At 36.6% G+C, this 16,816-nt stretch overlaps 1 protein-coding gene across 3 annotated transcripts in view; it reads right to left on the bottom strand.

Annotated features, from left to right (window-relative positions):
- PCDH17 (protocadherin 17) overlaps positions 1 to 15,984 on the bottom strand; it is a 436,503-nt gene extending 420,519 nt beyond the window's left edge. For all 3 annotated transcript variants that reach the window (XM_044071722.1, XM_044071723.1, XM_044071724.1), the window contains exon 1: positions 11,736 to 15,984. In XM_044071722.1, coding sequence (XP_043927657.1) covers positions 11,736 to 14,219 — 2,484 coding nt within the window. In that variant the 5' untranslated portion in view covers positions 14,220 to 15,984. The remainder of the gene's footprint in view (positions 1 to 11,735) is intronic.
- Positions 15,985 to 16,816: the final 832 nt, after the last annotated feature.

Here is a 16,816-nt window from a genome sequence, read left to right as displayed (position 1 = left end):
TGCATTTAAAACCAAACATTCTCTCCCTTATCTTGGCATATACATCAGATGTCTACTGTAGCTCTACAGAAACAAATATTTGAACAAGATCAGACGTTGCTGTATGTACAAAGTAATACCAAGAAAAAAATAATGAAAGATAGAAAGCAGTAGAAAAACCTTCATCTAGAATACAGACACACCACCATTACATTTTCCTAGTTTAGGTAGAGTTGTATTTGCGAGAAAAACTGGCTCTTCTAAAATGAATCTAGAATTAATAATGTTTGCCTTTTAAATGTACATGTAAAAAAGTATACTCTGCTATTTATAAAACTAAAAATAATAAGTAACTATATGCCAGTGGACAGCCTTATACCATAGAATCATTTAGTCAAACCACTGATTAAATGAAGTTCCAGACGTGTCCTTTTACAAACAGACTTCTGGACTATAAAGCTAATATGATGGCAAATACACTGTTTGGTATACATTATAGCTCAGGGGCACATTATGACTGTTCTAAATGTTTATCCCCCCAATTTTTTAATGTCATTTTTGGTTCTACCTGCTATGCTTCCATCTGATGCAGGTGCTATTATAATACCACTCTCCATTGTTATCTCTTTCTCTCCATCTCTCTCTCTCTTGCATGAACATGCTTTACACTTAACTGCTGCTAAGGGCTATCATGCATTTATGCTTCCAGTAAAAGCCAGGCAGTCATTTCAAAATTGTTGGCTACCTGCCATAATCCTTCACCTGCATGAAGTGTCTGCAGTACAGTAGTCTGAACTACCTCCCACCATCAGGATGTGCAAGTTGACATTGACCAATGACTTCATGCTCCCACATCATGACACCCCCCCCCACTCCTTGCTGATCTGCAAGTTGGTACTGACCAATGACTTCATGCTCCCACATCAGGACATCCCCTCCCCACTCCTTGCTGATCTGCAAGTTGGTACTGACCAATGACTTCATGCTCCCACATCAGGACACCACCCCCCCCCACTCCTTGCTGATCTGCAAGTTGGCACTGACCAATGATTTCATGCTCCCACATCAGGACACCCCCCCACTCCTTGCTGATCTGCAAGTTGGCACTGACCAATGACTTCATGCTCCCACATCAGGACACACCCCGCCACTCCTTGCTGATCTGCAAGTTGGCACTGACCAATGACTTCATGCTCCCACATCAGGACACACCCCGCCACTCCTTGCTGATCTGCAAGTTGGCACTGACCAATGACTTCATGCTCCCACATCAGGACAACCCCCCTCCCCACTTCTTGCTGACAAGTTGATCCTAGACGAATGGGGGGTAATATTCTAAGGCTCTATCACGGTCTTATACAGAGCAAATATTTTGACATTGTTTAGGTGAACAAGGCAATGATGAAATGGACACCATGTGCATAATCTATGCTTGAAAATATCGGAAAACTAAATCAATAAAATATTACACAATTTGTATGGAAATATGAACAAGCAAGATTATCACCTATAAAATATGTATGAAAATTCAAAGACAGTCATAGCCCTCACAACATACATCCCACTTGTTTGCCTGTCTGTCTCATTCTCTGTTTATGTTTGTAAACTTACAAAGGCACACTCTTTCACAATATATATGTACTGTTTATTCCATTAAATTAATATATTATTAATGCTATTTAGATAATTGAAAGCATTTTTCAGCACTTCATAAAAACTATCGAACATATGGGATGCTTTTTTTTCAAAATTGCCGATTGCTTATTCCAGTCCATGGTTTCTAAAAAGAATGCTGTTTGAATTCAGATAGTAAAGCGAACACATTTCCATATTGATTATATGCTGTCTCCTTTCGTATTGGATTGTGTCACTTGCTTTAATCTGTTTTCATACCCTCCATCTCTCTCTCTCTCTCTATATATATATATATATATATATATATATATATATGTACATGGATGTTTATGTATATCTATCTAGATCTATCTACCTACCTATCTGCATACACACACACACACATACACACTGACACACACACACACACACACATATATATATATATATATATATATATATATATATATATATATATCATACTTCTCAGTTGTCCAGATTTTCACAGAATGTCCAGTTTGTGGTTTTCTGGCAAATCATTTAACATCTGTCCATAATGTTTTTGGGTCTTTGTCCTCTCATTATTCTTGGCTTTGTCCACGTTTTTGTGCTAAGACATTGAGAGGTATGGTCATCTATCTTATCTATTTATCTATCTATCTAATCATATAATATAGACACACACACACACACACACACACACACACACACACACACACACACACACATATACACACACTCACACACACACACACACACACACACACACACACACACACACACAGATATGCACAAATATGCACATGGAAGGCATGGCAGCCATTTCAAGCTGCACAGTTTCACAGCACAGGATGAACAAAGATGCATAGGTGTACTCCCACTTCTCAATATCAAAGGCATGCAAAGCGAACAAATAATCATGGCTACCAATGTCATTTCAGTGAGGTGGCTTATTTTCCCTTTGATTCAATGGCATACTTTATCACAGAGTGCACATGGACACAAGGGCAGAAAGGGACACTTCAGCAGAGAACATGAGTAAATCAGTGCCATGGCCAAACCAAGTGAAGTAACAGAATGAGCAGCATGAATATAATTAGTTGCATAAATATAACACTTCTTGTAATTTGCAGCAGAGTGGTATACTTACAGTCTATACAATATTACAAATACAAAAAGCTACATTCTGTGAATTGTCTTGTTGACTGTCCTTTACACCATCAAACAACTGCCTGGAATGCATATATCTGTCTGATTATTATACATTATGAATTAGCCCCAAAGCAAAATGTACCAACCTGTTTTTCATATATATTTTATATATTTTAATAAAGTTCTAATCATTAATAAAAGAAAGGTGTATTTTTATTTATTCTACACCACCACAGCTTCTTTGAAACAAACTATCCATAACCCTTGCCCATACAACCATTTTTGTATCACTTTAATTGAAATTGCTGCATAATTCCAAAGACAACTGAATCTGAAGATTGTTTCACCTGTTGCACTATTATAACCAACAGAGAATTTGCAACATTGTGTCCTACACCTACATAACAAATAAAAGTCAGTGACTGCTGATTTAAAGCTCTAAAACAGTACAAATCACAAATGTTGCAATAATGTAGTAACTGCAACTGAACCATATTAAAAACTAGATGATGGATTGGAAGGCAACTTATTTTTGCCTTCAAGTAGTGCTAATGGTTTTAAGGTTACAAAAATTAATTTCCAGTCACTAGACTTTGACGAATATCAGCATCAGTGTCTGAGGTACACAGTGACATAATGCCAAAGTGAATATTTGCAATTGGGTGTGCACAACAGATGTTTGATGCCTTAATCCTTTCAACTGAGTTAGCTGTGATGTGGTACACATTTCAGTCACACTTCTAAGCAGAATAGATGGGTAACTAGTCATAATCTTGATTAGCTGATATGAAATAGATTATAATTTAAACATATTAAAAATAATAAAGATTTCATGCACAGAGGTGTGTTATGAAATGCTATAGTCTATGAGTCCCTGATGGAATGACTGGAGAGACTACAAAAGTCATACACTTTTCTATTCCAAAAAAAAGTTGTTATTCCATATATTGTTCATCTTCTCATGATTTCTCTATTTTGAGATACCATATTAAACATCACCATGAACACATTTAGTGGTAATTTTGTAATGCAAATATAACAAGGTGCTTAAAAGCACACATGGATATTCATTGATTATGTTTACTTAAAGGAGTTCTAACTTTTGAAATTCTAAATATGTCTTTAGTCATTAAAAATAGGCATACTGTTGGCCATTTCCAAATTCACAAACAAATGCTGGTTTCTCTGAAACTAATATCTTCAGAAATCCAGTTGGGCAAATAATGTCTCTAATGTAAGCCATTGAAGGACAGGAAGTTTACAAGGATGCACATCTCTGTAAATGTATTTCCATTTCACAATAAACATTGTAAATGTTTCAATCTCTATGCACTTTAGCAAAAAACAGTATTTTCCAACTTAGATTAGAGATGTACTAGTTAAAATTAAGGTTAAAATGCAGAACTACTTGAGCAACCCAATGTAACAGCACATAAGTCCAAAATATAATTAATTTTTGCATTGTATATTAAAACCTTTAGAAAATGTTATGCATTATTTGAATCTGTAATTGCAACATTCAGTTTTACCCTAGAAAAGTTACATGCTGAGTCCTATATATCAGGCTAGACACAGTCTTCTTTACAAAATGAATTTGCACAACAGACAAACCGCAAACTATTGGGTCACAATCAGAAATCTCTAGCACTCCCCAAGTGAATTTGTTTGAAATGTATACATAAATTTGTAGTTATTTAAGTATTCTGTTTGGTTTCTATAATCCGTTTTTTACTCATGCAGGTTATATAAAGTGAATGAGCTATTCCAGTACAAGAAAAAGATGACAATCATGCTTATAAGATGGTAAGAATGAATATAATGTCCTTTATGCTCTGTCATCTCTAGACAAGTATAAACCTTATCTAAAATATACAAAATGTCAGTCTGTATGGAGTGACTTGCAAAGTTTGCATGCATAACTATTCAGAATCCTACCAGAATCCTAAATTTATTAAAGCTTGCCAGGGGATACATATTACACTAGTATGCCAATAAAAGAAAGCTAGCATTATACACATTGCAATTGTACCTTTATCTACCTTCATCACCCAAAAGAAACCAAAATACTGTTCAGTGTGTATTAAAGAAACTCTTCAAATCTCTAAGCACTGTTTTCTCAAAACACAGTGGAAGACTGTTGAGCTAAATGCATTAACTAACCCACCACAAACGTGTATTATTTAATTCTTCATCCTTTCTCATTAAGTAGACCAGTATACCTCCATTGTCTTGTCTCGTTATTCAGCAACTATCCCAGACTCTGATTCAGTACTGTCATTAGTTGGTGAATGACAAGCCTTAAATCATTATACAGGATGTAATAGTCACTTGTGTAGGAATCAAAGCACAGGCCTTATGAAAAGAGAGCATATCTCAAAAAAAAAAAACAACTCACAACTATATGGGCACTCTTCACAAAGTGATTACTGGTCATGTAGAAAAGTGACTATTGCTCATACAAAGGAAAGAACAGATCAGATAGTATGTCTCACTCTGTCTTCCTCTATTTGTATACATCACTGTCTATCTGTATACACAGATAAATATCTATATCTATATGTATATATATATATATATATATATATATATATATATATATATATATATACACATATATATGTATACACATACACACGTGCTCGCACACATAAACACACAATGTATATCACATTGTGTACCACTACCTTGAAAACAGCCGAACACAGCACATCAAAAACTTGCACCAACAAACATTGAAATGATACAAACACTAAACCTACTACAGCCCATGCAGACACTCACACAAAGCCTTTATTACCACACAAAAAAAATGCAACCATAAAGCCTACCTTTCTGCATACACATATGAAACAGAAACATAATTCATCGAAATACAAACCACATAAACAAATCCCTGCCACTCATGCTAAGTAACCACACATGATCTACATCAAACACAAACAGTAGCAACATACACTATAACACTAAACCAATAGCACATCCGATGCATGTTACACACACATAACAATCATTAACACATAATTAAAAAAAATATGTGTGACTCCCCCAGTCCTCACTTGGGGAGATTTGTTCCCACATACCCTTAACTTATTAGCTTTGCAGACAAAACAGAACTACACAATGGGATACTTCCTCAACTGCAAAAACGCTAAAATCATGCCAGTTCAGTGCTATTTCAAAAGCCTGTGTTAGATGAAATCTAACAAATGTGAACTCAATGAACCTCTACTCAGCAATTCAACAAACCATATTCCAACGTGTGTGTGTGCGTGTGTGTGAGAAGAATTGGAGGGATGCACTATTATTACTACTGGTATCACTACAAAATTTCAGTAAACATGCATTGTAATTACACCATATAAGCTATGACTACAATCAAGAACTAATAAGCATTTAAATGTAGTAACTTTACAATGTGAGAACTATAAAGTGATAAAAACAGCTTCCCACTGAATCTACTAGTATAAATTGTCCTAGAGAATTCAAAGTGCAGCATAGCAATTGTCTGCCCTTAAAGGATGGCATTGAAGAGAGGAGGATGAGAAGAAAGCAACAGAAACAGAGTGGTTACTCTTTGTTTTGATTTACAAACTTCCTACAGGTTTTCTACATTAACCAAAACTACATCAAGGCAAAATAAATATAAAAATGTGTGAAAATCTACACATAGAGATGTGGATTTTTTTGTTTTCATTTTAGCTTTTCTCTTCCTTGTAACACAGTCATATTTCCAAGAATAACTAATCTTTATGTTAGATATGTCAAATACTTCTTAAAATGTATATTCTAAAGGAAAATGGAACTTAAAGTTAGAAAATCATATTATTGCTTCAAGACGAAATAATATTGGACACTGCAGCCATGCACTTTACAGAAATGTATCATGGGTAATCTGCTTCCATTCATTCAGGTTTGTAGAAGGAACAGTTAAAGGCTACATGATTATGTTTAGTCCTTAGGCCTGTCTTTTTGTTAGTATTTCACTGATTTAAGGAAGAGCTGTCCTTGGCTGCATGGCATCTTATGTATGCAGAGCTGCTTTATGTGACGCTTGCCATGCTACAAGTGGATACACATACTCCTCATCTGGATGGATGCCACGGATACAAAGTTTTTGAGATAGATAAGACCACTGAGAATTACAGTAGCCTGGTACATGGAAAAGTGCAATGATACAAGTGAAGTCAAAATAAAATACGAAAAGAATCAGGCAGCTATGGAAAAATATCAGGAAAAGAATCTGCTTCAGCCTCATACTAAGAAGCGATGCAAACAGGCTGTCAGTTATATGTGGGTATGTGAACGTACAGGCTATCCAAAGCTTTCATATCCTGGACATTGGGAATACATTCATTGAATGCCTGATAAATTAATGTTTAATTAAGAAACCGATTACATGAAACTTTCTATGTGTGCAGTTTGACTGCATTAAGTTTATATAGTACACACTACAACATAAAGCATCTTATTAAAAGCCTTTTTATACCGATATTTTCCTAACTTTCAGCTATGTCATTTTAAACATGCTAATTGTTTCTATTTTTCAATTAGCTTATTTTATAAATGCCATCTGACATATGTTGCACTATAACTCAAGGCAGCCTCCATTTTACATACAGTTAATTATCATAGATCAAGCTAACAGGTGATAACATACATATAACTACATGTAGATATGTTTAATTTTTTTCATTTGTTACACAACCAGAAATACAATAGTGTTCATGGTATAAATTCTAACTCTTCGTCATAATTCTGCCATTTTACAAAAAAAGTATATGTTGTTTTATTATACTGTACTGCAAATGTTGCCAGTGATACATGTAATTATGACCAAAATTCTGAAGTTGTAATCAATTCTATATTGTGATATTGCAAGCTATATTGATGAAGTTTATCCATGATGCTTTTTATCATCCTTTGTAACCCATGCTATGGTTAAAAAATGGTCAAATTAACTTTGCTGGTGAAAACATGTAAGATAAATTAAAACAAAATAAATATATTACATTTTACATCACTGATTTAATTACCTTTAGAGAGCATACAGTTTCAAATGTGTTTACTATATAAGACCATCTTGCATAGTGGGTCATATATAAATTGAACAATAAAAATGTATACATTTGCTATATATTTTTTTTAATATCACATATCATTTCCATATGCATCCAGTCAAAACTTAACCACAGTGAAGTATTGCACTGTCTTAAGCATCTGAAATGCTGTAATTTCCTTCCACATCATAAGTAGATGCATATAACTAGAGATAGTTGAAATAGCCCCCTGATTTCTGTCTGTTGCGTGTGTTTGCATGTGTCTGTATATGTGTATGTGTGTACATGGGCATGCAAATATGTGTGTGTCCGGTGATGAACGACTTTCCCATCTAAATTGGTTTATGCCTTTTACTTGTCATTTGCTTGCATAGACTCTGGCTTCCGTGTGCACTGACATAGATAAACATGGAACTGAAAATGAAAGGATAATGGATAAATACATGGGTAAGCAGGCTGACGGATGAATGGATTAATAAAGAGAAGCAAAGTGAAGCGGTTATTTGTGTAAAAGAATGAGGAATTTTTCATAATAAAAAAAAATCTCAAAAAAGCAAGACATATTCATAAACGTAAAATGAGGAACATTCCCTGAAAACTGAAGGTGCATATCTTCTTATAGGATCCCCTGCAGTGCTATACAACTAAAAGTAATGGAGCCAAACTCAGTTGGTGTATGTAACAGGAGCTACATAACAAATGGGATATGTATGAAATAAGGCATAGAACAAATGGAAGGGACAACCACCGGGGAATACTTAACTGTGCTGGGACAAGACCAGGGAGGATAAGACGAAATATGAATCAAAGGACTGATTATATGAGTACCTTTATAAGCTGCGAGAAAAGAAAACAAGGGTGATACATTTTATGTCATTCAACACTTAAGGCTGAGTGAGCTTGAAAGGACAAATGATGCTGAAGACATTAACAGCTGTTTATTTTTGCATTTGCTTGATAATTGCTAAATAAGTCTCCATATCAATGTTACTTTAATACTCTTGAAATTAGAAATATATATTTCAAAAATAATAAATAGACTTTGTTCTCATCTTTACTCTTATTTTTCACATGCAGGCATACACATACAGACAGACAAACACATATATACACACGCACTTTTATAACATGACCAGAAATCATATGAACTACTGCATTTCTGTTAGGTATTGAAATTGTGGGCATTATTTTTTTCCTAAAAAGCATTCCCTTTTTCTTTCTTTATTTTTCTTTATTTATTTATTATTTTTTCACTTGTTGCAAACAGATTTAAGTATAAAGTGACATAAAATTTGGGAGTTGAACTACATATATAATCGTGAGCAATGAATATTTTAATAAACAAAATAGAAGACGACATTTAAAGCAGGTATCTGTAAAACAGACTGCAGTAAGCCAGTAGAGGTGGTTGGAAACCATAATAATCCTTTTAATACTTTGCTAACACAACAGAGGCTACTTAAAACCACCAAGAGAGGCAACTTAAACTATATTCTTGTACCTTTGTGTATCAGAATAATTCATTGACCAGTACAGCTAACATGTATTGTAACTATTTCAAAATAACAGCTTAAAAATACCATGCTTACATCAGAAAATATCTCAGTGTATTACATCATCTCTCTTTGTAGAAGGGGCAACTGTTAATATTATTCATATACTTGTGTACCACATTTTAGTAGTCATGCACACTGAGTTGTTGCCTTGTTTTGTTATTGGTATTAACTCATTACTTGTTGAATGTCATAGCCGAATTCATTTCCACAGCTAAGACGATACTAAAGATATACAAGAAGCACAGTATGTTATGTGAATCCATACATCTACAAGTAACTCTTATACACTTTAAGAATTGCTAAGATATGATTATTGACTGAATAGATTTTAGTACTGCTAACAGCTTAAGCCATTCTAAACTTCTCTTTAAAACTATTCAGAACACATTGATTATGGGTCTAATTTTTGTAAACCATTTCAACTGGCAGTTGCATAAAACATTTAGTATTGTTGTACTGTGGCAGTAAAGCCTACATATATCAGCGAGTAAAATACACATATGAGCATGAGTATTGCTACTCTGCCACACAAACATTGGATACAAACTAATTTAAGACATAATATGATGGCAAATTCTGCAGTACTGAGTGTAATGCTTTGCAATGGAATAGCCAACAAGTCAATGATGTGAAAACATCTTTGCAAACACTGTAGCCAGGAACACGAATAAATATATTAGAATAAGTAAAAACATGTCTAAATCAGAAATAAAAAAAAAAACATTTTTAACATAAAATACAAATATGTTATATACTTGTTGAACACCTCTTTATAAACTAATCCAAAAAGCTTGAGATTTGTATGCCATTTTAAATCTAATGATTATTTCTTATTTAAATAAAACAGATAATAATTTAAAAAGTCAGAGATTTAAGTGTGTACTGTTGTACCAGAAGCTCATCCATATGAAAAAAAAAAATACTACAAGCTAGAAAGTGAGATTCTGGTATTGAAGTAACAAGTGGATGGTGAATCATGTATACAATGTCTAGCATGATGACTTAGCAAAACAGTGGTATGAAAAAAACGTAATGTGATAATTGTCATAGAATTGTGTCCTTCATTTCCTACTTAGATTGTATCTCTCTTCTATTGTTATTAGATTCATCTGTCCAAATTATGAGAAATGAATGTTAATATATTTGGGATCTGTCTAACCCTGTTAGACAGTAACTGAAGGTATTCAAATTACTTTCCAGTTAATATTAGATCAAAAAATACTGGCAATTAATATGATCAAGCAGAAAATATAATATTCTGTATGTATGCAGCATATTGTAGACACACATGTACCTGCACAGACACACACATTTATACACAATGACACATGCAGAATATGCCATAATTAATAACTGGGAGTTCGAAAATGGTTGATGACTTTATGACAAGGTCATCTTTCCACAGTTATTAAAAGACACAGACACACTAGATCAATAATGGGAATTCTGTCTTTGTTTCCTGCCAACTGCCACTGACCACTCATCTCAGGTTTAAATTAACTGCTTCTGTGCTAGAGCATTCCTAATAGAACATATGTATTTCTGCAGTCTTGCATATGAAAAACAGTCCATCATATTTATATAAGAGGTACTGAAAGAGATCTGACACACCTTAATTACATTTCTTAAATTCAGCCAGGATGTAGCTTGCAGTATATTATTATGTGCATTGCTGGAAACAAAGTGTAGCCACTTTCAATATGCATTGTTTATAAATGGTAACATATTGCATTTCACATAAGCACAGTTACATTGTTTTCAGCTACCTTTTGTTTGCAAGTTTGAGCATTAGAAATGAAACAGAGATAAATTAACTTTTATAATCTCAGTTATAAAAAAATATGGTTTAACAGACCATTAACTCTTAGTTCTCATGAAAGAATACAGGAAGAGGATTTGGCAAGACTAAATTGGACCAGTATTTAAGCCTAGTAAAATGTGTATTATTTTGCCAGAGATCACACAACAAGCAAGAGAACCAGGTGCTGTTGGCTAGAATTATTTCTAAGATTTTGACAGAGACCATGAATAACAAAAGACGGAGTTGACTCACAAATATTGTGCAAGAATCTACTTACAAGTTACAAATACCTCCAGCATTTTAGGCAGATATTTATAGATTAAGGGATGTAAAGTTAAAATATTTCCTACAATGAAAACCAGTCTTACATATTAATTTGTTTAAGGGCATATCCCAGTTAATCTCACACTTCATTTATATCAGATTATCACTTGGCTTCTAAGGTAAACTGAACAACAGTTTTAATTAAAAACAGTTCCTGTTTTCAGTATGTATTTTGTAAAATGTTATGCATAATTTGCAAACAGAACAATTATCAGCGTCAATGTTTTAAAACAAACAAAAAAATCATTTTACCTGTATCAGTGACATTCTGTTTGAATTCTCTGTCGAACTGGCCACTTGTCCTGCAAAATTGCTATGGCATCCAGTATGTCCTTGAGGGACAGTCAGATTGTTTGAAGTTGGCTTGAGGTACATCACCTCTGACCTCGGAGAACTTAGGGGCAGTCTGGTCTGGTAATCAAAATACATGGGAGAGGTAGCCAGAGAAGGACTACTCACAACATTCATTACGTTCATGGCATTTCTTTCTTCCACCTCACTTTGAACCAGCATAATGTCATTTTTGTTAATTTTTTTCTTTTTGTTCTTTCCCAGCTGTGGGTGTGTGTACTCTGCAATTCTGCAGTTGTAAGTTCTTATTTCTTTGTTTTCCCTTTTGCATTTGACTGCTATTGTGACCATGGCTGCTAGAAGAATTATAGAGATGGTACTCAATGTGATGATCAAAGGCAAAGACATGTCCCAGTGCTGCTGTTCGCCATTTACTCTGGGTACCCCTGAAGGCAAGGAGCCAGAGAAAGCCTTGATTATCAACTTTGCAGCTGCTGAAAGCGTTGGCTTACCGTGATCAGAGACTTTTATTACCAGTTCTACTACAGGGGCTACCTCTTCCCAAAAGGGATGAGCGGTCTTTACCTCCCCAGTCACAGGATCTAAGTCAAACAGTCGATCATCGTTCCCATCAGCTATCTCATAGGTTAGGCGCCCACTTTCCCCAAAGTCATTATCTACAGCTCTAACTGTGGTGACTATGTAACCCACCCCAACATTTCTTGGAACGTGTATTTCAGCTGTGTCATTTTGTAAAATAGGCAACACAATAACTGGTGCGTTATCATTGACATCTAGAACTGTAACCCTCACTGTGGCGTTGCTTTCCATGTGAGGAGTCCCTGAATCTTTAGCTAACACTCTGAACTCAAAATATTTTGTCTGCTCATAGTTAAACGATCTTAGCGCATATATAGCACCATTAGTGGGGTTCACAGATACATATGTGTAGATGGATACATCCCCGACGTGGGAAGGAAGAATGGAATAAGACACGGTGCCATTTTCTCCCAGGTCGGGATCGTGTGCCAAAACGGAGCCCAAGTATTCCCCGGGAATGTTGTTCTCAGGTACTTGTAATACATACGTTGTTTTTGTAAAGCGAGGAGCATTGTCATTGGCATCCAGAATCTTAACTGTGAAAGACTTTGTGGAGTTCAAAGGGGGGATCCCGTTGTCTTTGGCCACTATTGTCACGTTGTACTCGTCTTGCACCTCTCTGTCAAGAGGACGGTCCGTTACTACAGTGTAAAAGTTGTCAGAATTCTCCTCTAGTTTGAATGGCACGTTTCCCAAAACCCGGCACTGCAGCTGGCCGTTTTTGCCCGAGTCTCTGTCGATAACCCGTACCAGGGCTATAACTGTGCCCGGAGGCGCCGTTTCACTAATCGCCCCCTGGTGGACAGACACAAAATTGACAGAGGGTGCATTATCATTCTTGTCTACTACTCTCACAGTCACCTTGCAGTGGGCTGGTATGGGGTTCGGTCCCAAGTCCTTCGCCTGGATGTCAATCTCCACAATGCCATTTTCCTCGTAGTCCAGGTTACCTTGCACCTTAACCATGCCTGTCTTCGGATCGACGGAGAAAAGCTCTCGCACCCGGTCCGAGGCATAGCCGCTAAAAGAATAAACTACCTCGCCGTTTGTGCCCTCATCTGGATCTGTAGCATTTAGATCTATAACAACTGTTCCAAGCGGAGCATTCTCCGGAATTTCGATAATGTATGATGGTGCCTCGAATACAGGGCTGTTGTCGTTCGAGTCAATCACCTTCACATTGATCTGCACGGTCCCTGATCTTGGCCTCTCCCCTCCATCCACTGCGCTCAGTATCAGGGTATGGTGACTTTGCTCTTCCCGATCCAGGGCCTTCTGAATGATCAATTCTGGGAACTTTGTCCCATCACCCCTCGATTTCACGTCAACCGAAAATAACCCATAGTCATTTCGGGTAATCTGGTAAGTCCTCAGCCCATTAACGCCGGAATCGGGGTCATGGGCGCTGGCTAGAGGAAATCGGGTGCCTGGGGCGGCATTCTCTGCTATTTCAATGTCGATCTGATCTGAAAGAAAGGTGGGGGAATTATCATTAATATCTTGTATCTCCACTTTGATCGTGCAAATTTCTCTTTCGTTGGCAATGACTTCCAATGAAACCTGACACTTGGGGTTCCTCCTGCAAAGGTTCTCCCTGTCAATCCGCTGTTTGGTGTACAGCAGCCCGCTTTCCACGTCCACATCAATGAGGTGGGGGGCCGAGTTCTCCAGCACACGAAAGGTGGGCTTCTTACCTCGTTCAGGCAGCCCAAGCTTTGCATCCTTACCGATATTCCCAATCACAGTTCCAGGTCCTTGCTCCTCGGGAACACTATAGTTCAAGTTTTTCAGAGTCAGGGCTACGCGAGCCCAGAGTAGCAGAAAGAAGGCTACAGAAAGGTACATCCCCAAGCTGAGCTGTTATTTAACTTGAACCTGTTGATTTAAAACACAAGTGGGATACTACTCAGTGTATTGCGGCAGCAGCTAAAGCAGCAATAGCAACAGCAGCACAAGCTGAAAAAGCCAGGGTCCCCAGTCATCGTAATTTCAAGAGGCAGATACTTGCACTGCATTGCAAAGCGTAACAGCACCATTCGGGTTTAAATGTAAACACTTTATATTCACAACACAAAATACAGCATTGACTTGAGTATTTATTACATCTGCAAAAGTGTAGCTGGTATCAACACGTATTCATTCTACCGATTCTAATTTGAGAAACACAACTTGAGAACTCTGCAATGCATTTTATATCATTTTTTTCCCTCAGTCATTTCCCCAAATAAGCCAATAAAAATCGATGATCCCACCAGAGGTTGACAGTATCCAGAGAGAGTCCGCATTTATAGATCTAGTATCAGTACATTTCAACTGCATCTACGGTGCTTTCTTGCCTGTGAGCTCTGTAAAGGCTTCGTAATATTCAATGAAAATGATAAGCAACGAACTGGATCATCTGACTAAATATTATTAAATTGAAATATTAAAAAAATGGCAGACAGTTTGCATGTGTTTTCTTTATAAAAGGTCAGGCGATTTTTTTTGGGGGGGTGACACGTGGATTTAGCTGAATTCCCGTTTCCTCACATTGTAAGGAAATGCAACGAAAATCAACAGGCAATCCATAGTAGCCAGACGAGGAGCTGAGTGTGAGTGAAAGAGATGCAGGAACACTTGCTGCATCCACACTGCCGTGTTGTCAAGTACCCTCATCTGCTCTCCATTTATACAAATGTCTTCTCCTTGCACACTGCCTTCAGCTAGTTGTCGAAAGGCGGATTCAAAGATAAATATATAATGCAGTCTTTAAATTAAGACGAATTGGACAAATTTGAGAACATTCTGATTTGTAGATGCATTTACAATGGCCAACTACCAAGTCTCTGGACATCTTGCTAGAAGGCGCAGCATTGGTTTTCCTTTCCTACTGATTATTTCTTTCATCGTGATTTCCCCCTGGTATAGACAATTATGCTTTACATGGGTTATGCCGAGCAAAAAGAGCAAGTATTTCAGAATTCAATGTTTTTTGCACTGTTTTACCATTGCTTTTTCATTTTATTTGTAACCAGACTATTTGAAACCATGTACACGTTTCCTTTAACATGGACACACGGCTTTTAACACACAGTCTAGATTTAACAATCAGTAGGAAATTATATATATATATATAAAGATATATATATATGCACGTAAAACACAGTTTCAGATTTTGTTACAGTACCTGTCACAAGCAAATAAGCTCTGAAAATTTCGGTCCACGGTTGTTTTTTTCACAATTTTGCTTTGAAACAAAATCCATTTTAATGAATGAACACTGGGGGGTCTGATAAAGTGATCAGCCCACTTAATGCTCATTTAAGAAATCTGCTGCTTAGTGCACACTTTGTCCCAAGATTGTAGAATTTTCTTATGTTGATTAAACACTTGTATTTTCTATAGACGCTTATAAATCACCACCGACAGTGAGAAGGTACAGGTTATTCATAATCACTCGGAGAGGCTGGCTATAGATTTTAGAATCATACAATCCAAGTTAGTGGCTGACGGATTTGTTTTATGGAATTGTACAGCTGAAAGAGATCCAGTTGTGAGTGCGTTGTGGTGAATGTGCCGAGCTGTTTATTTGCTCTCACTGCCTCTTGGTGACTGACTCTATTCACCTCACGCCGCTGGTTAAACATTGATACTGAGCCTTTGCCAACCAATCAATACACGCAGTACATGCCAGCCTCTGTTCCTTTCCGCCAATGAAGTAGTCAGGATCTGCTTCAAGGGGTGGGGCTAAAATTCAAGAGTTTAGTGTCATTGATCAGATCAGCCAGGTCTGACATAGTAACAAAGTGAGAACAGCTATACACTACAGAAACCAGGGATCACATTTTTTCATGCACTTTATTTTACGTATCACAAAACGCCAGCGAACAAGCAGCCAAACAGTAAAGCAACAGGCTTGGCGTCAAGTTATTATTTTGTTTAACTAAACAGCGACAACAACACAAAGTGACGCCTGTGTCACAACACAAAGAGTATGCAGTTAACACAAATGAAAAAAATAATAATTATGCTTGGTAATAATAATAATTCTAAACTGAAATTAAGAGGTACTCCAACACATGGCATACTGCAGAATCAGGGTCAAACATTGCCATATTACCATTGATCAGATAAGAAAGATTGTATTACACACCAACTAGACAAAGCTGCAGTGCCGTTATGGCAACGTGCAGTTTGTGTCCGGTTTCAACGTGAAATTGGGCGGGTCTCCCGTTTGACGATCATGTGCGTTTGTACTGGTACACCCTATCTGTGGCTGGTGATGTTCCCAGCTTTATGTCCTGCCCTACTACACTAAACTCCTTGTTCAAATAGTATGTAGTAACGTGCTGCTTAACTGGCAAGCTGTTTTGCACGCCATGCATTTTTTGTAAAGAAATAAACTGAATTTGCATCAGAGTTCATGTTTTACTGCTCGTACACGACAAGTACTATTTACATAA

Source organism: Protopterus annectens, chromosome 5.part0, assembly GCF_019279795.1.
Source record: "Protopterus annectens isolate FY-2018-M chromosome 5.part0, PAN1.0, whole genome shotgun sequence".
Classification (NCBI taxonomy): domain Eukaryota; kingdom Metazoa; phylum Chordata; order Ceratodontiformes; family Protopteridae; genus Protopterus; species Protopterus annectens.
This window is presented reverse-complemented; position numbering and strand designations above follow the sequence as displayed.